This window comes from Lates calcarifer, linkage group LG7_2 (genome assembly GCF_001640805.2).
Source record: "Lates calcarifer isolate ASB-BC8 linkage group LG7_2, TLL_Latcal_v3, whole genome shotgun sequence".
Classification (NCBI taxonomy): Eukaryota; Metazoa; Chordata; class Actinopteri; family Centropomidae; genus Lates; species Lates calcarifer.
The window spans coordinates 12,679,331-12,696,073 of NC_066854.1; the positions used below are offsets into that span (position 1 = coordinate 12,679,331).

Below are 16,743 nucleotides of genomic sequence, written 5' to 3' on the forward strand. Positions count from 1 at the left end.
GCCTAGCTGAGAGTCTCTACTGCAGGGATCTGATCTGTTGGAACCGACCTGCGACACTCATTTCATGACACTGTGGGTCATCCATAGATAATCAGCGGCCCCATGTGCATTGATAATTGCTAGGCTTGCTCTGGATTCAGCTCGTTGTCTCTGGTATCACCCAGGTTGCACTGCTCACTCAGTCACACTGCTGATAGGGCATTTCAACAGAATGGGTCAGAAAACATGGGTCTCATAGAACAGTACATGTAAATAGCTAACTGTTATTCTTTGCTATGACAGAATGTGAGCAGCATGTGGACCTTAGACCAGACTGAGTGTAGAATACACTGGTGATTAATGTGCCATAAGCCTGTGATATCACCAGGCATCCTTCCAGGTATCAGTAAGACTGAATGAAATGATAATAGTTTAAAATCTCTGACTCTGGTTACAGATAAACTGAGTGACGTTCAGTCACAGTAGATCAAAGTGTGACATCAATGTTGTTACCAACTCCCAGAGCTGCTGTCGTGCTAACAACCTGCTGACAGCCAGCGCTGATCTTACTCACCAATTAACTTTTTTTCAGCGTCAGTGCCAGCTCTGTGTGCCTTCCCACAGGAGCACCGTGCCACAGCGGCTCCTGCATCATTCAGTATCCTCCTCTCCATCCTCCTCCGCCTCTGGAACATTCTGGGCCAGTTCAGTTCACCTACACACAGACATCAGACAGTCTAGCTTCACAAGATACCAAACTAATGTTGCGTTTGGGTGCTCATCGTTCTTTTGTAAACTGGAAAAAAAAATAAATAACACCAGGGCCGTGGCCTCATACAGCTGACAAATGGAAACACCAGAAGTAAATGAGGATCAGGTGTGACGTCAGGTGTGACTTAATTTTCAGTCATTTCTGTGATTAGCATGTTCAGACTGCAACCAAGAGTCTATGCCTGGTTTCTAGTAAGAGAGACATCCAGCCTGCTTTTTAAATCATTATCAAACTGCACCATTGAGTGGAAAAAAATTCCAAGGCAGAGTTCTGAGTCTAATAAAAGGCCTTTATTATGGCATGGCTGCAAGTGGCGGGCCGTGCATTTCACACCTAACCTTCTCTGGTGTCCTACCTCTACCCCACCTCTTGATAAGCTACCTAGGCTATAGAACAATATACTGAAACACAGTATAATAGAACTTAGCATCACAGACAGGCATGTCATGTAGCCAGTAAAATGCCATTACTACAGCAATGCTATAAAAAACCAAATTAACACAATACAATAGGTCTCTACACGTAGACAAGACATAAACAATAAAATATAGGTAAAATGTATTTTACTCACCGAAACTGAATAATTTGACGACAAAAAAAGGCTTCTTCCGTCGAGCGGACATTCTTAGCCCTAAAGCGAATTAAAACTTAGGCGGGAAATACGACTGGACAGACTCGACTTTCAGAGTTCATAGCGATAGAAAAGAACTTATTGTTGGAACTGAGACGCACAGATAACCTCTACAACCGCGCCATTCCTCGTCGTCCAGCCATTGTGGGTTGAAAAAACAGCTATTAAATCGATACTAGTATGTTATAACTTGCGCTAATTGCTATACTTGCGGTTTGCTAGCTGTGACCAGTACGCTCTCTGACCATCCAATCAAATGACATGAAAATGCAGGCCTGCAAAGAACCCTGATTTCGCCAACACGAAATCTGATTGGTTAAAGGATCCGCGCGGCCACAGTTTGCCATTTATTTTAAATTACAGGGGCCTGCACTGTTGATTCTGAAGGGCTGAAATCTGATTGGATAAAAGCTCTAACAAAGAAAGTAGTTCCTGTTTTCTTTCACATGAACAAAACTGCGATAAGTTATTTGATTTTGAATTATTCACATTCCAAAGTGACTTTTTCATTCATCTAATGATACTCATGATTAACTAATAAATGCCTAATACAAATATAGTTCCTAAATACAAAGCAGTTACATGTTATTTCCTGGCTCTTAACTGCTCCATTAACCAAAGATGCTAAACATCCCAGCAGATATGACACCCGTAACACATCACAGCACAATAATAGCTGAGCTCGCCTTGTTTTTTGTTTGTTTGTTTTTTTCATGTTTGAAATCCATCCACCTTCTCTGTGCCTCTGTCAGCTGCTGTTGTCAGCACTGACAGGGCTCATGTCATTTAATGTGTCTGATGCAGCACTGCTGCCCTCTTGTGTTCAGAAGTAATAAGATCGTTTTGGTTAATTTCCCATGCTGAGTAAGCACCTGTACATCTGGTTTATTCATCTATCTATGAGTGTGTGTCTAAGGGAGGAACTGCAGTGGACACACTCACTTTTACATTTTGTGTAAAAAAAAAAAAGGAGGAGGAAGAAGAATCTTGGTGAAGAGATTTCACAGACATATACATCAGACAGAGATCATCTCTGGATAGCATCACTTTAACATGTTATAGCAGTATCCCCAGCAGAGTGAGTCCCATGAAGGTGAAGGTAGATTCTGCCATTGAGTGTGATAGTGATTTAGCAGTGTGTGTTCCTACAGGCTGCAGATAATCATGTGCATGATATCAAAATGTGACAGGAGCTCATCTATTACAGGGACCCACCCCCTACAACCCTCCTCCTGCCAGCCAACCACACAGCATATGTGTGTCACATGATAAAGTGTAATCTGCAGAGATGACCTTGTGATGGGTGACAGTGTGTGAGTAAGACAGGGCTCAGACTACTCCCTGCCATCAGATTATTAGAGTGTGACCGTGACCCTGCAGACATTAGATGCATCCTCTCAGTACAACACGCACAGATGATTTGGAACCTTCCACCCTCTGCGTTCAGGGTGCGATGTCGTCAGGCTGCAGCCTCCCCACAGTGAGGCTGGTGGCCTGACATCTGCTCAGTGCGCTCCTGTTGCCTTTGTGGTGGGCCTGACTTGTTGCCATGGAGCTTGTTTGCTGTTGTGTATACTATACAGGTGTGAGCTTAAGTGTGTAAATGAATGAGATGTAGCATCAGGCCAGGGGGCCAATACCTGTTACTAACCAGTTCATGGGTAAAGTAAAGTGGGGGAAGGGGGAGGGAGAGCGAAGGGGAGGGTAGCTGGTCAATAGCTTTTAGTCACTGACATCTGATATACATTCCACTTCCTTTTGTAGGCTCTTCCTCCACAGGAAATTATTTGCCCTTGGATAACAGCCTTTACATTTCCCATTGAGAGCTATAACTAATGTCAGGGGAGCTGTTGTTTTCATGATGAACAACAGGTTCCACTCCTGTCACCAAGAACAGAAATCTGAGGCTGCAGAGGACACAGGCTCACCAAAACTGGACAGCTGAAGACTGGAAACACGTAGCCCGGTCTGATGGATCTGTGTTTCTGCTGCCTCGGCAGAAATCCAGGAAGGAAAGTTTCCAGCTGAAGCTGTTTGAGAGCAAAGGAAGGAAATACCCAGTATTTTGACCTGTTAAGACTTCACTTCACATGTGCCATGACTTTAAACAGAATACGTTGCTGCTTGAGCTAAACAAGTCTGAAATCAATCAGTCACATGTTCCAGTGCTGTGTGTGGAGAGGATGAATTATTAATAAGAGCTCTCCTGTAACAGCCACACAGAGCCAGCAGGTTCTCAGGGGGTCAGAGGTGGTTGTGGTGGGATGAAGTTGTCCATCGTGTCCTTAATTGTGCTCCTCAGTGCTCAGTGGAGACAGTGTGATGCTATCTCACCGCTCCATTACTGTTATCTCAGACCCCGTGCACAGACCTCCAGCACGTCTCTGCCTCTCTCTCGTCCTCCGTGTCCACACTGTCTTCATCCTCACAGCTGCACTCCAATCAATCCAGTTACACTCAATAAGGACAAAGTGAGAGCATGTTTCCTTGAAATTTTTGCGAATGTATTAAAATGCAAAAATATTCAGACCCTGGTCAGGAGTTCACCTGTGGCAAACTGAATTGATTGGACATAATTTAGAAAGGTTCACACCTGTGTATATAAGGTCCAACAATTCACACAGTATGAATGCAGCCAAATACAGAGAGGTCCTCAAAGAAAACCTGCTCCAGAGATCACGCTACCTGAGACTGGGTTCGCCTTTCAGCGTGACAATGATCCAAAGTGTACGGCCAAGAGTCTCTGAGTGGCTCAGCCAAGGAGCAGAGAGCATCTGTAGAGAAACCTGAAGATGGAAGCTCACAGACACTTCCCCATCCAGTCTGATGGAGCTTTATCAAGGATAATTTAACTGGTGTTTAGGGATGAATTTGTGTTACAATTCATTTTTGAGATAACCTGCTTATAAACAAACAAATAAAAAAGGACTACACAACAGCTCCAGGGTAGAGGTAACCGAAGGAGCCAGGTTTATGAGGCAGCTGCTGACTGGTTGAACAGGCTGTTGGCCTGCTTGGCTGGTTCTGTTGGCCCCCGCGGCTCCTGGTGACTTGAAACCTGCTCTCTGGTGGTGCCTGAAACAACATCCCTCTGTTAGCTACTACACAGCGACTTCCTCCTGTAATTACAGAGCCGCGTGTCTGCAACCGATCCGGCAGAGCCTCGTCCCGCCTGCACGCTGAGGGCTGAGAGACTGAACGGTAACAGGAATCGTCGAGTCACTCTGCCCCTGTCTGAGCCAACAACAGTTCATTCATTCATCTCTGAGGTCAAACAGGATGAGGTTAAAGTTGGTTTCAGAGAAAAGAAAGATGTTGGGAAATGCTAGACTTGAATTCACAGTGTAGAAAAAGTGCTGCCTTTCAGCAAATACAAATGATCTAAGGGGGTTGGAACCTGCCAAAAGGCATCCACCAGATCAGTCTGTTTCTGTGACTACACAACATTTCAACAGGTTTAAAACAGGCCTTGCATGATGTGATAGGATGAAATTTACATATATGTCATACTATACTTCTGCTAATTAAATGAACACAACTTCAAATGTACATTTTCTTTTTTCAGTTTTAGCTTAATTAATATGGTGTGCTAAAAGGACCTGGATTGTATGAAATCAGCAATGGAGCGGTGGATAACTTTTCCATACAGGTCTAATCTAGGAGGAAGTTTTTCCACCATGTGAAGCACACCTTGTTTGTTGTACCTTGATTTCAGTTCATGAAGATAGTTTCCATGGTGACAATTAGCACCAAAAAGAACAATCTACAGTTTTGTTCAGGCTGACTGTGTATGATGTCTGCTGGTAAGCACAGCTGAGGGGACGGGAATTATCCAAGTGGGTTTAATGGGGCAGTTCAGAACCGGACTCTGGTCCACGGTTCAGGTCAGATGGTCACAGGTGGTTTCAGGTTAAGCAGCGACTTGACAGATGTAGTCTCACATGACTGTAACTGTTTATAGAACAGGACACACTACAATGTGAAATTGTTAGCAGACGTCAGTGCATGACATGAACACTGTGGGAATTCATGGTCACTATATGGAGAAGAGTCAGACTTCAGGTATTCACATAAATAATATCGAGCAGTACACAGTGCCCAGGAGGCATTTAGAAACTTCTGGACCAACACTGATTATGATCAGCTCAGAATTTCATGGAAGTAAAAGAAAACACCACAAAAGGTCCATTATAATTTTATTTGTTTCTATCTTTGATTGAATGACAAAGGTGGATGAACTGTTGTGGATGAACAGGTCCCATGGAATATTAAAGCCAACATTATTAAGTCACCTAAAGCCTCGAGCTCTGAGAACTCTTATCTTTTTTTGAAATGCATGAAGATGAGGTCATTGTGGAATTATACTGCCTGTTACCTGCTCATTCTACTACATTCATGGCTAAAACACAAATCAAGAGTTAACCATTAAAGGCGAGATGAGACACTGAACTTTAGCACTTAACATGATGAGATCCTTAAAATGAGTACTGCATTGCCTCTGATAAAGAATTCCTTCAACTTGTCACTTTGGTATTGCATTTATACATTACAATATTCTTCAAAGAAACAAAATGTACAACTGCATAAATATAAAATTCTTCCACCATGTTTAATGGCTAAAACATTCAGGGAGTTACACCACAATGCTGTGATGAATCCAGCAAAAACTAAACGAAACGAAACGAAACGAGAAAAGGAAGAAAAAAAAAAAGTTAAAAACTTGGGTTAGCACCGTCGCCCTTGCAGCAGGCCAAAGTGTCTAACAGGCTGGACACACAACTCTACATTCAAGGCAAAATCAGAAGTAAAAGGCATGAAACAAAGTAATAAAACCCCTTCACATGTTTAAGTGATTTAACAAAGCACAAAAAGGAAGAAAAAGGAAAGTAAAAAGAGTGTCCCTTGATCAGGTGTAAAGCACAAATAAAAAGAGGAAAGAAGTTCCCTGGAGTGCAGCCTTTTCTTTACACAGATCAGAAGAGCGCAACATGTCAAACTATTTCAATCATTAAGTAAAGCGGGAGTGTGTGCTCTTGTCCGACACACACACACACATCTACGACTGCTGAAGCTTGCTCACAGATGAAAATGAGGACGACGTGGTTTGGAAGGACCAGATTTTTCGACTACTGTGCACTCCAAAAATATCTACTGAAACCACACAAGGCAGCGATATGCAGAGAGGAGGGGGGGGACAAATATAGCTCGCTACACATCAGAGATGGAATTACACTTTACAGTCATCAATGAGCAATGTCCCATGGCTTGTGGAAAAGTCTCATTTACAGCGGAATAAATATTTTTATTAGGCCTACTGCTACTCTTCCTCTAAATTACATTCTAATGCTAGACAGAGGTGTAGAAGCTATTGATGAAAGCAGACAGATTATACATCGGTCCCCTATCAGTTTTTTTTCCTTTCATTATTCATTCAAGACTAGTTGTGACTGACTTAACCACTACAACCTACCTCAGCTCACTTACCATCTCCTACTTCAGCTCAGTATTTAGTTAAGGACAAAAGAGGCAGAAGGGGTGGGGATGGTGGTGGTCAGACGAAGTGCTATGGTTCTGATGACAGTCATAAACTGTTGATCTGGATCTTGATGTCAAAGCGTCCCTGGTAGCGGTCCTTGTCGCTGTAGTCGATGTTGTCTCCGAACACTTTGCACTCGATGCGCAGTTCAGTGTTCAGGGTCAGGTTGGTGAACTGCAGCGCCACCAGCGGTTGCAAGTACTGAGGGTGCAGCAGCTTGCCGTAGTAGGGGTAATACTGCAGGGGGAAGCCGCCGCTGATGCCGTGGTACTTGATCTCCCCGATTTTACCGGCATCCTCTTCTTTCTGGAAGGACGGAGCGAAATGACACACATTTGTACTGAGATCTAAACTGGCAAACAACAAAAACAAAAGGAAACACACACACACACACAGAAAGACAGTGTGTACCTTGTTGGTGCAGAAGAGAGGGATCACATTGGGCTGCACCTTGGGTTGAGCCTCTTCAGGGATGCTTTCATTTGAGGTAGGAGGCTGAACACAGAAGACAAGTGAGGATGTTAGGCAGGTGGACTGGATTCATTCAATTCACCAATTTCTACCTTTTTCTAATGTCAATAAAAATCATTCACAGAAGGTACTTAAATTATATATAGTTATATTTGCCTCAGTTACATCAGATAAACAGTAATGTTTAAGCACTTCTCAGACTATAAAACAGTGTGATTTAGACATTACAGGCTGTACGGTTTGGACTCATTCTGAAAAAACTATAACAAACAGAAAAAACCCACAAAAAGCAACACCTCCAAGCTGGGAGCTACATCTTTCCAGTCATTCCAAAATGCTAATCCTGTCACCATGGCTAAAGGTTCCGTTTCCCTGTTGTATCCCCCCACAAAACAAAAGTTAGCCTGGTAAAAATAGCTCCAGAGCAGAGCTGCGGTCTCCAGTCAAGTGACTGCAATTTACTACAGTTAACTGAAGCATTAATTTGACCACAGCCCATTAGGAACAGTTCGAATCATTAGAGTTTAAAGCATTTTTTCATGATTAGCGCGATAGTATCGTTAATTGCAATTATTTTGCCCGGGACACAAAACTTTCAGATCCTCCCATGACCCTCGCCTCACATGCTATGATCTACACAACATATCCAGACATACACACAGGAACAGTGGCAATACTTCAAACTGTCATGCTTGTCATACGGAGTGTTTGCAGCCCCACTGCTGGGTAACTGTGATAAAAAAGTAGTATCCTCTGACTCTGCTCCTGCATCACGCTTTAATGATGTGAAGTCTCTCCCTCATCAGTATGCTATGTGGATGCAGAGAGGAGACCAAGAGGACTGCGCTGGATTAATAATACACATGGTTTCAAACACTCAGTCAAAATCCATCTATCTCCACCTGCAAATAGACATATTATTTTAAATTACCCTTGGACGGAAGTTGACAATCCTATTAAGCTTTACGATCAGGCAGGGCTTGCCGTCCTTGAAACCGAAGTCGCGGTCCTCGATGCCGGAGCACGGTCCGAGCAGGGTCCTGGAGAAACGACAGGCCTTCCTGACGCCCACGTCGCTCTCCAAGTCGCCCCGGTTCTTGTAGTCTGCGGGCTCCTCTGGAGGTGGGAGTGAAGGGTCAACTTGGGTTAAGACTCATTAGAAATGTGTCAAAGTCCACTATTAGATTTAGATTTAGAGTTCAGCCAAGAGGTTTGAAATGTTACGTAAATGTCTGCCTAGTGCAGAGAACAGACACCTACCTCCACAGTCCTCGAATTTCATCTGGTCCCTCTGGTTTTCATCATCATACTTTGCCAGGAAATCCCTCAGGGCCTTGGTGTAAGGCAGGTAGGTCTCCACGTCGTTGAGGTTGAAGGCCACTTCAGCTTTGTCTGATCGCGGGGTGTGTGTAAGGCCTGTGGGGGGGACGACAGCTTGCTTGCTTTAGATTCTCCTTCAGATTTTCTCAAAGAAATCAAACACGTGCACTGTGATCCCAGAGAGCACATGAATAAAATGTCATGACTAGAGACCCCATGTCTTGGATTAGAGCAGAAAATGACAAACTTTAAAGTCAGACACATCTAAACTCAGGAGCACCAATTTCTGCCAGAATCTGCAGATTCAGTTGAGATGATAAATATCAGTGTCATGTCTGTGGATCATACAGATAGAGTTTCTTCCTGCTTCTACTCTTTGTGCTAAGACAGGCTGAATAAGCTGAATGTGGTCCAGACCTGCAGTGACACACACCAGACTCCGCTGAAACTGATAGATCTCATATGACTCTGGGTAAAAAAAGCTAACAAGTGCTTCTTAAAATGTCAGACTGGTCCTTTAGCACACATTTCGGAGTTCACGTTAACTGCTGTCTTGACTCAATCCATTAGCTGAACATTTAGAACACTGTGCCAACTCTTATCAGCTGACCAGAGATCAGTTCATTGACAGGAATTTCCTTGGGACACACATGACCTTGCATCGTGAACACAGCGCTCAAAGATGTTTTACTGCTTTACAGTAGCCACCAGCCTGCATCCTGCTGTCACACAGCAGCTCTCTCCACTGTATTCCACACATGCTCAGTTTGGCCTGGTAAACCCCAGCTGGCCTCCCCCCGCTATGGAAACCAGGCTATAATGTAAACACAGGGGAGGCTGCACTGGGACCATGATGTACTGATTTATAAAGATTTCATCTCCAAAACAATATGCAACCATGTTAGCTTAGGCTAGAGTGAGCACATGTACTAAGACTGAACACAGGTGTTCCCTTTAAAAAAAGAACTTTAAAGGCAAAACACTTCTACTACAGTTATTAAGAGACGTGGAGAGCCCTGTTTATATGTTTGTGTTGTATCAGAAACCCTGCTAAGTCCTATTAGAGGATCAGTGGTATCATGGCAGGTAACACTGTATCTAGATCTGTGCAGGTGCCTCTTTAACCAGGTTAGCTCATTGTTTTGACAGTAAAAACAATACATTTTTAATCGTGCAGAATTTCTGAGGTGCAAAGTTCATTCTTGACCTTGCTCGCAGTAGCTGAGAGGACGATCTGAATTAATCATGAGACAAACTCCACCATCTAACACTTGAATTGCAAAAAAGCCCCATGTTCACCAGCTAAGTTCTGATGAAAGAGAGATGAATAAGGGATGACCCTGACTGTAAACAAATGCATTATTCAGACAGACTTTAATAGAATGATATTAGGGGGGAAAAATTACATACAATTACTATTTGGGTCGGGTCAAATCTGTTGCGCTGTGCTGCCAAAATAAACTGTGACATTTGTGTATTTGCATCCAAAGCCAGAAACGACACCCCACATCCAGGCTTGTTTTGGAACTCAGCGTCATACATAATAATACAGTGACTTGACCAGAATATAGCACTCATGTATTCGCTCTGAGACGGCGATGAAAAACAATCTTGTCATGTCAACAAGGTCAGTGAGGAGGCAGTGATCCACTCAGTAAGAACCGAGAGGTTAGAGCTCGTCTGGAATTAGAAAAACTCAGGAGCTACTCCCACAGACACACTCAGAAATATCATCGACAAGATCCTATTCCCTTTTACTATACAGTATAGTTTAAAAAAGCAAACAGACAGGAAATGGAGGTCACTTCTTACCAGGGGGTGCGACTCTGTCCTGCCAGGTGGGCTTGTAGTTGCTCAGGGTGAGCAGCAAGGCTTGGATGGTGCCGACAAAGACCCCGGCCAGGCAGCCGTAGAAAATAACATAGAACAAGAAGATTTTGACTGCGGAGGAGAAAAAGAAGGAATGTGTCAGAACAGGTGTACCTTGTTTTAGGAGTCATATGAGAAACTGGAGATCACCTGTGTGTGATTAAAGTGTGACAGGAGATTCTGTGTTAAAGAAATATACACTTTGCTTGTCTTTTAATAACCCAGCGACCTAGCCATCCTCTGCAGCCACACAGCTCCACGCCTGAGCGGAGTAAATGTATACAGTGACCGTAACATGTGCTTCACCATCACAGCTGTGCGACAGCGCAATAAAGAGAGCGCTACTGTGACAAGAAAAGCTTCACATGACATCTCAAGCTTGCGTTTGCAGGAGACTGAGACAAAGCGGCAGAGGATTTTATGGTCTCATAAGACCTTCGTGGCCAATCAGTTAAAGCTAGGATTGTTTTACGATACAAACACGCCACGTCTGATTGTGGCAGCGACATGCTGCGGGGGGGGGGGACACCGCTCTACAGCTGGATATGAAGGCTGGTGAGGGTCAGAGGAGCAGAGCAAAAATACAGAGGAGCAAGAGAACCAACCCAAACATGAAGCCACAGAAACTGCTTTAGAGAGGTCATGCTGTAGCAGGAGCCTGTGTAATTTGACAGAGCCTGAGCCGTTATGCAGAAACAAATGTCAGAAAACTGTTATAAATGCAGCCAGCGGGGCATTGACTTTTAACTGATGGATACATAAATGCAAGCAATTATCCTGTGCTTAAATTTAGACCAATTTGTTAAAAAAAAAAAAAAAAAAAAAAAAAAAAAAAAAAAAGTTCAAGAGTCTCTACAACATGAAGGAATCTTTATTTGGCTGCTGCAGCTCCAAGAATGTCTGTCAGACACATACATGCTAACAGCTTATGTCTAAGGAACTACAAAGCCAGCATTCATGATAAAACAGTCCAACAGTGGCAGCCATTGTCTTTACAGATTTACAAGAATTCAACTGTACACCCTGTATGTACTCAATAGTAATTACCATCGGACTCCTCCTCGCTCTAATCAATTATTAACATGAAGATGCTGTGGAATTCCATGTCTATTAACTGTTACCTGTACTGTGAAGCAATAAATAAAGCACAGCTGAAGTTAACCCTGGAGCTAGCAGGCTATACTTCCATCCAGTCAATCCTTTTGCTGCATGAGGCAATGTCAAAAGGTCACAACAGCCTGAACCAATTAATGCATGACATATTACTTGAGCTTGTTAGATGCAAGGACACACAATCAAAGCCTGTGTCCTCTGGGCATTGTAAACCTGACATTCCTTGATATCTTTAGCACCTTATCTCTGCAGATGAACGTAAGGACAAGGTACATTCCAGTCATGTTTGTAAAAACTGGTTAAAAAAAAAAAACACACACATCTGACATCTTATGATTTGTTAAGGTGGTCTCGTGTCTGCCGGATGTCCCCTCATCAGAACCTTCAGCACAGCACTGCGCATGGCACACTTCCCAAATGCATCAGCAGTTTTCAGATGACCTCAGAAGGACAAATATGAGCCGCTGAAGTTGCACACATCAGCCTCAGTGAGCCGGAGCTCCTGCAGTGTCCCTGCTGCCTCACTTGCCTCCCTGAGCCGAGCAGACATCCTGTCACTGAAACAATATTTTACCCAGGTGTTAACGTCTGTGGCCGGGAATGGAGAGCTGTTTGACATTGAGAGAAAGGTACAAGGACATGCGCACTGCCGCTGCCGGAGAAACACGAGAAGAAAGGTCGAACAAGTTAATCAGTTGTATTGTTCGGTAGATTACAGTGACATCTGATCACTGAACCCGACACGGATCGATAGTCCTCTCTCTCCATTTCCGAGTAGGCCCTATCACCTTGACTCACCTTGGACTATGATGCATTTTTAACCCTTTCGGCTGCCCTGTTCCAAAACTGCTAAAAAGAGACAACTTGACGTTTCCCCAACAACAACCAGCCAATGTGGACAAGGCTGAGGTCCAATCATTAACTCGCTTTCCACTGTCTGCCTGCACCGCAGCGTCTACGCTCTCTGCATCAACAATAAGAACTTGGAATTCCCACAGAAGAACTAGCAAAACCATTCACATTATGTCCTTAGTTTAAACCGTAGCCGCGCTAATTTTTAGATGTATTGGTTCAACTGAGATGCTCCCGTGCCATAACAAAAGTGGAGACATAGAAACCGAGTGGCATTTGATAGCTTCTTAAGCTACCATGACGCAAAAACATTTCATGTTGCCGGTTTGTTCATGAATGCAGCAAAGTCAAATCAAACAGGTGGTAAGAAACACGAGGCGACCGGCGCGCGCTCCTTCAAAACCGTGAGCGCGCGTGCTGTTTTACCACGAAAAACCCGGGCAGTTAGCAACCATACTTACACCAACTGCCTCCGGTACGACCGAGCAGCTCTCCTTTCTCCGAATCCCACAGAAACTTCTTCCATCCGCCGTCGTCTTTATTTGAAGGCATTTTGATTTATTCCCCGTAAAGGTGTTCCTGTACTTGTTCTGTGGTGGACCTCCGTGTGTCACACAACCAAGTCCCAACCCGTCGCAGAGGCACCCAGCTCTGTCCGCTGGAAGGCTCCCCAATATAAACCGTTCCTCCTCGACTCCGCCCGAAACTCTCAACAAGTTACCTAGTAGGAGGGCGGAACAGTGGCGGCTAATTAGGGAGCGGAGAAGCTGTGCGTAGCTCTGACGTCAGGATGACGGACAGACAGCCTATAGCGGCAGACATGCAGCTCTATACATATTTTGGCTGAGCTTTGCAGATAGGTCTGTGCGGGCAGAAAGTTAGTCCCTGTCCTCAGGTTTTAAGGTATAACCCACACCTCTGTTAGCTTCCACTTTCTTTTATATAGGCTACCCCACTGGACATCACCTATAGCCTCTCCAACTATAGCCTCCATTGACCATAAATTGAATCAACATCTCTCTAAAACATAAACCGCCAATTGAGTATATAACTATACAGTGTACATGTACACACCTACACGTGCCTACATACATGGACATATGAATACATGATACCAGTTGATCTGTTGTGTCAGTCAGGACTTCCTGCTAGAAATGTTGGGTCCTGACAAATACACTCACCAGCATTCATGCAGCAAGTATCAGTTAAAGCTCGGGGGGGGGGGGGTGTAGAATCACTCACTCCCCCATCCCCCCACAGAGCCACCGCACCCCACCCTTCACACCCTCTCTCCCAACAGCACCCCTATTCCACTGATCCAGCAGCCACTTAGATAAGTCCAGTGACACCAGCCTGATATTCCAGGACGTACTGTACATCCATCCTGTGGGTTTGTGAAGCGTCTCAGACCACAGAGGGACGCTAAGCCATTCAGACTTGGACTGACTCCGAGGCTGGGGTCAAGGCATTTCCAGGAGAGTCGGGTTCAACTATATAACAACATTACTATACACATAGATTAAACCTAACTTTGGACTTCAGTTGCCATACCAGTAGAAACTGGATGGAGGGCTTTGGACTTTAGATTTGTCCTTATCTGACAAACTTCAGCATAGAGGAGGATGTGAGTGAGATTACATGTTCAGTTGGTGTTACTGATGAGATCATTTATTAAAAACAACAATAAACTAGCATATGTCCCACTGGTCAACAGCCTTTTTAGACAATGAGTTACTTTTTTTTTTTGTTTGGCAGAGGAGAAACTAAGGGCTTGTAAATCAGCATGACTGTTCAGGTTAAGTTACTGCATGCCAACAATGACAACAAGGCACACGCAGAATACTAGATTACAGTGCACCAACCTACAATAAAGTCTGTTCCTCTAAAACAGTCATTATGGCAATCAGTACATCCCCTCTGCTAACAGAGCTGAGTTTGTTTAGCTCACACACATATCTGTTCCCAGTTTAACTTGGTGGGTGTCCTGTGTTGTTGTGTTCGGTGGCCCCCTCTTCACAGCCACACCCCACCCCCCACACACACACCAAAGGGATAATAATCTCTAGTTACACAGCATTGCCAAGTGTACACATAGTTGAAACCTGTATATATATCCTGCCTTCTACAGCCTATAACCCCTCTAAAGCCAGCCCCAAGGGCAAATCTGCCTCCAGTGCCAGGGGCCACATGATGACCCAATTTTCTATCTAAGCCAGAAATAAGAAGCTTTTAATTGTAACTGTACCTCTTAAACACAGCAAATACCTGATCTGAATTCATTCTGAAAATGTTAAAATTCCAGAACCACATACACACACATGCACGCTGAAAGCTACACAGATATGCGCAGGTCCTTCAACGTCACATTCTTGCCGGGTTGTATGAACTGTGTGTAATGTGTGTGTTCATGCACGCATGTGTGAAATCGCTCAGCAATGCGTTGCCATCTGGGTTTCTTTAGCTGTGTACGTTTGTTTGAATGTAAACATGTGTGTGGAGGTGTGGTCGGGATTACGCACATGGTGGTTTTGACCTTTAAATATCACCTCAAGGACGAGACGAGTCGAATCCCCGGAGTTGTCCAGCACAAAGGAAAGACGGATCTTCTGCTTACAATCAAGTCCCATCTCTTTACATGTCGTGAGCCTACTTAAAGCCCTGACTCTAACCCTAACTAAAACCTATATTATATAAAGCAGCTGAAGCAAAACGATCCTTCAGCCCAAAGGACCTCTCTCTGAATGGATTGACCTTTAGAATTGATGGAATGATACTTAAGTAAAGACATATTGAACTCTATTTCTAAACAAATGAATTAAATCTCATAGTCTTGACATCCACGTCGCACAGACAGGATCACTTCAGGTGCTGGTATCTGTGCACGTATGGATTATCAGCAGAAACCTGATGCCAACCTCTACATGCAACATGTACATGGCATATTTGAACAGTTTCTACCCACCTGACATGTGCTCTGGTATGTAGAACATATTTGATGCTGATCATCTGTACAATCTTCACAGAAAGCATATTGATTTTGCACCATAATATCTGATCTTGCAGCACAATATATCCACTTATAGCGACCACAGCATTGTTGCAGATGCATGTTTCTGTTTAGACTCTCACAGAACTTGGTTAAGGTTAGGGAAAGATGCTGGTCTGGTTTCATAGAGGAAAGGTTCACAGTGTTACTGTTACTGTTCACAGTCATTTCTAAGAGACAGGGTTGCCATATGAAGTCCACAGGTGTACAGGTGAACACACACTTGAGCTCCATTGTTGTTCAAAACCTTTAAAAGACACATCAGTAAGTTCCACTGTTGCTCTGGGTGACTTGTTCCTTTATCACCATGATACATATTTCTCTTCATATCAGGACCAGAGCAACTAAGGAACATCTGGAGCTCAATAGACCTGACCATCACAACTAAGATCAGGATATTCAACACCAACGTAAGCTCAGTCCTCCAGACATGACGCTCAGAATTGAGACCAAATAGTTCAATCTTAGTTTCATCAGACCAGAGAATCTTGTTTGTCACACTCTGAGAATCCTTAAGATGCTTTTATTGCAAACTCCAAGCAGGTTATCGTGTGTCAGAGGAGAGTCTTCTGTCTGGCTGCTCTGCTATAAAGCTCAGATCAGTGGAGTGCTGCAGTGATGGTTGTCCTTCTCCCATCTCCACACAGGATCTCTGGAGCTCAGCCAAAGAATTCCTCTGTAGGGCTGAGGAATGGAGGGAAAGGTGGAAGGAAAAGTGACACCATCCTGGGATGTGGGAAAACCACTCTGTGATTGGGAGAAAACCCCACATCCTCTGAATTCTACCTCACCTGTTCCCTGATGAAGACAGGGAAATGAGGCCAAGTTAAGCTCTCCCTCTGATGAGAAACCACATAAGGCTGGTTTAGGATGAAGTGAAGATTCCTTGTTTTTAAAATATCATATTGTTAATTTTTATTCTACACATTAATTTCAGAAACACTGACACACTGAATTATGCTAATTCCTAGTTTAATTCATAGTAATTTTGTGTTATGTTAGGTTCAGAAAGTAAAAATGTAAAGTAAAAGTAACAGTTTTTCTATCAGAGTATGTAAACTTCTGCAGAATGGACTGTAAATACACAGAGTTTTGGTTGTGGTTGAGGTTGAATGAAAAAACTGCTTGTGAATCTTGAAGGATGTGGTCATTTC

At 43.7% G+C, this 16,743-nt stretch overlaps 1 protein-coding gene across 1 annotated transcript; it reads right to left on the minus strand.

The window, feature by feature from the left end:
• Positions 1-5,561: 5,561 nt before the first annotated feature.
• On the minus strand, positions 5,562-13,241 carry atp1b1b (ATPase Na+/K+ transporting subunit beta 1b). The gene is made up of 6 exons (XM_018704468.2): positions 13,005-13,241; positions 10,522-10,650; positions 8,650-8,805; positions 8,321-8,505; positions 7,330-7,413; positions 5,562-7,224 (listed from the first exon to the last, which is right to left on the minus strand). The coding sequence occupies exons 1-6, from the start codon at positions 13,093-13,095 to the stop codon at positions 6,964-6,966; spliced, it is 906 nt and encodes a 301-aa protein (XP_018559984.1). The 5' UTR covers positions 13,096-13,241; the 3' UTR covers positions 5,562-6,963.
• Between the last annotated feature and the right edge of the window lie 3,502 nt (positions 13,242-16,743).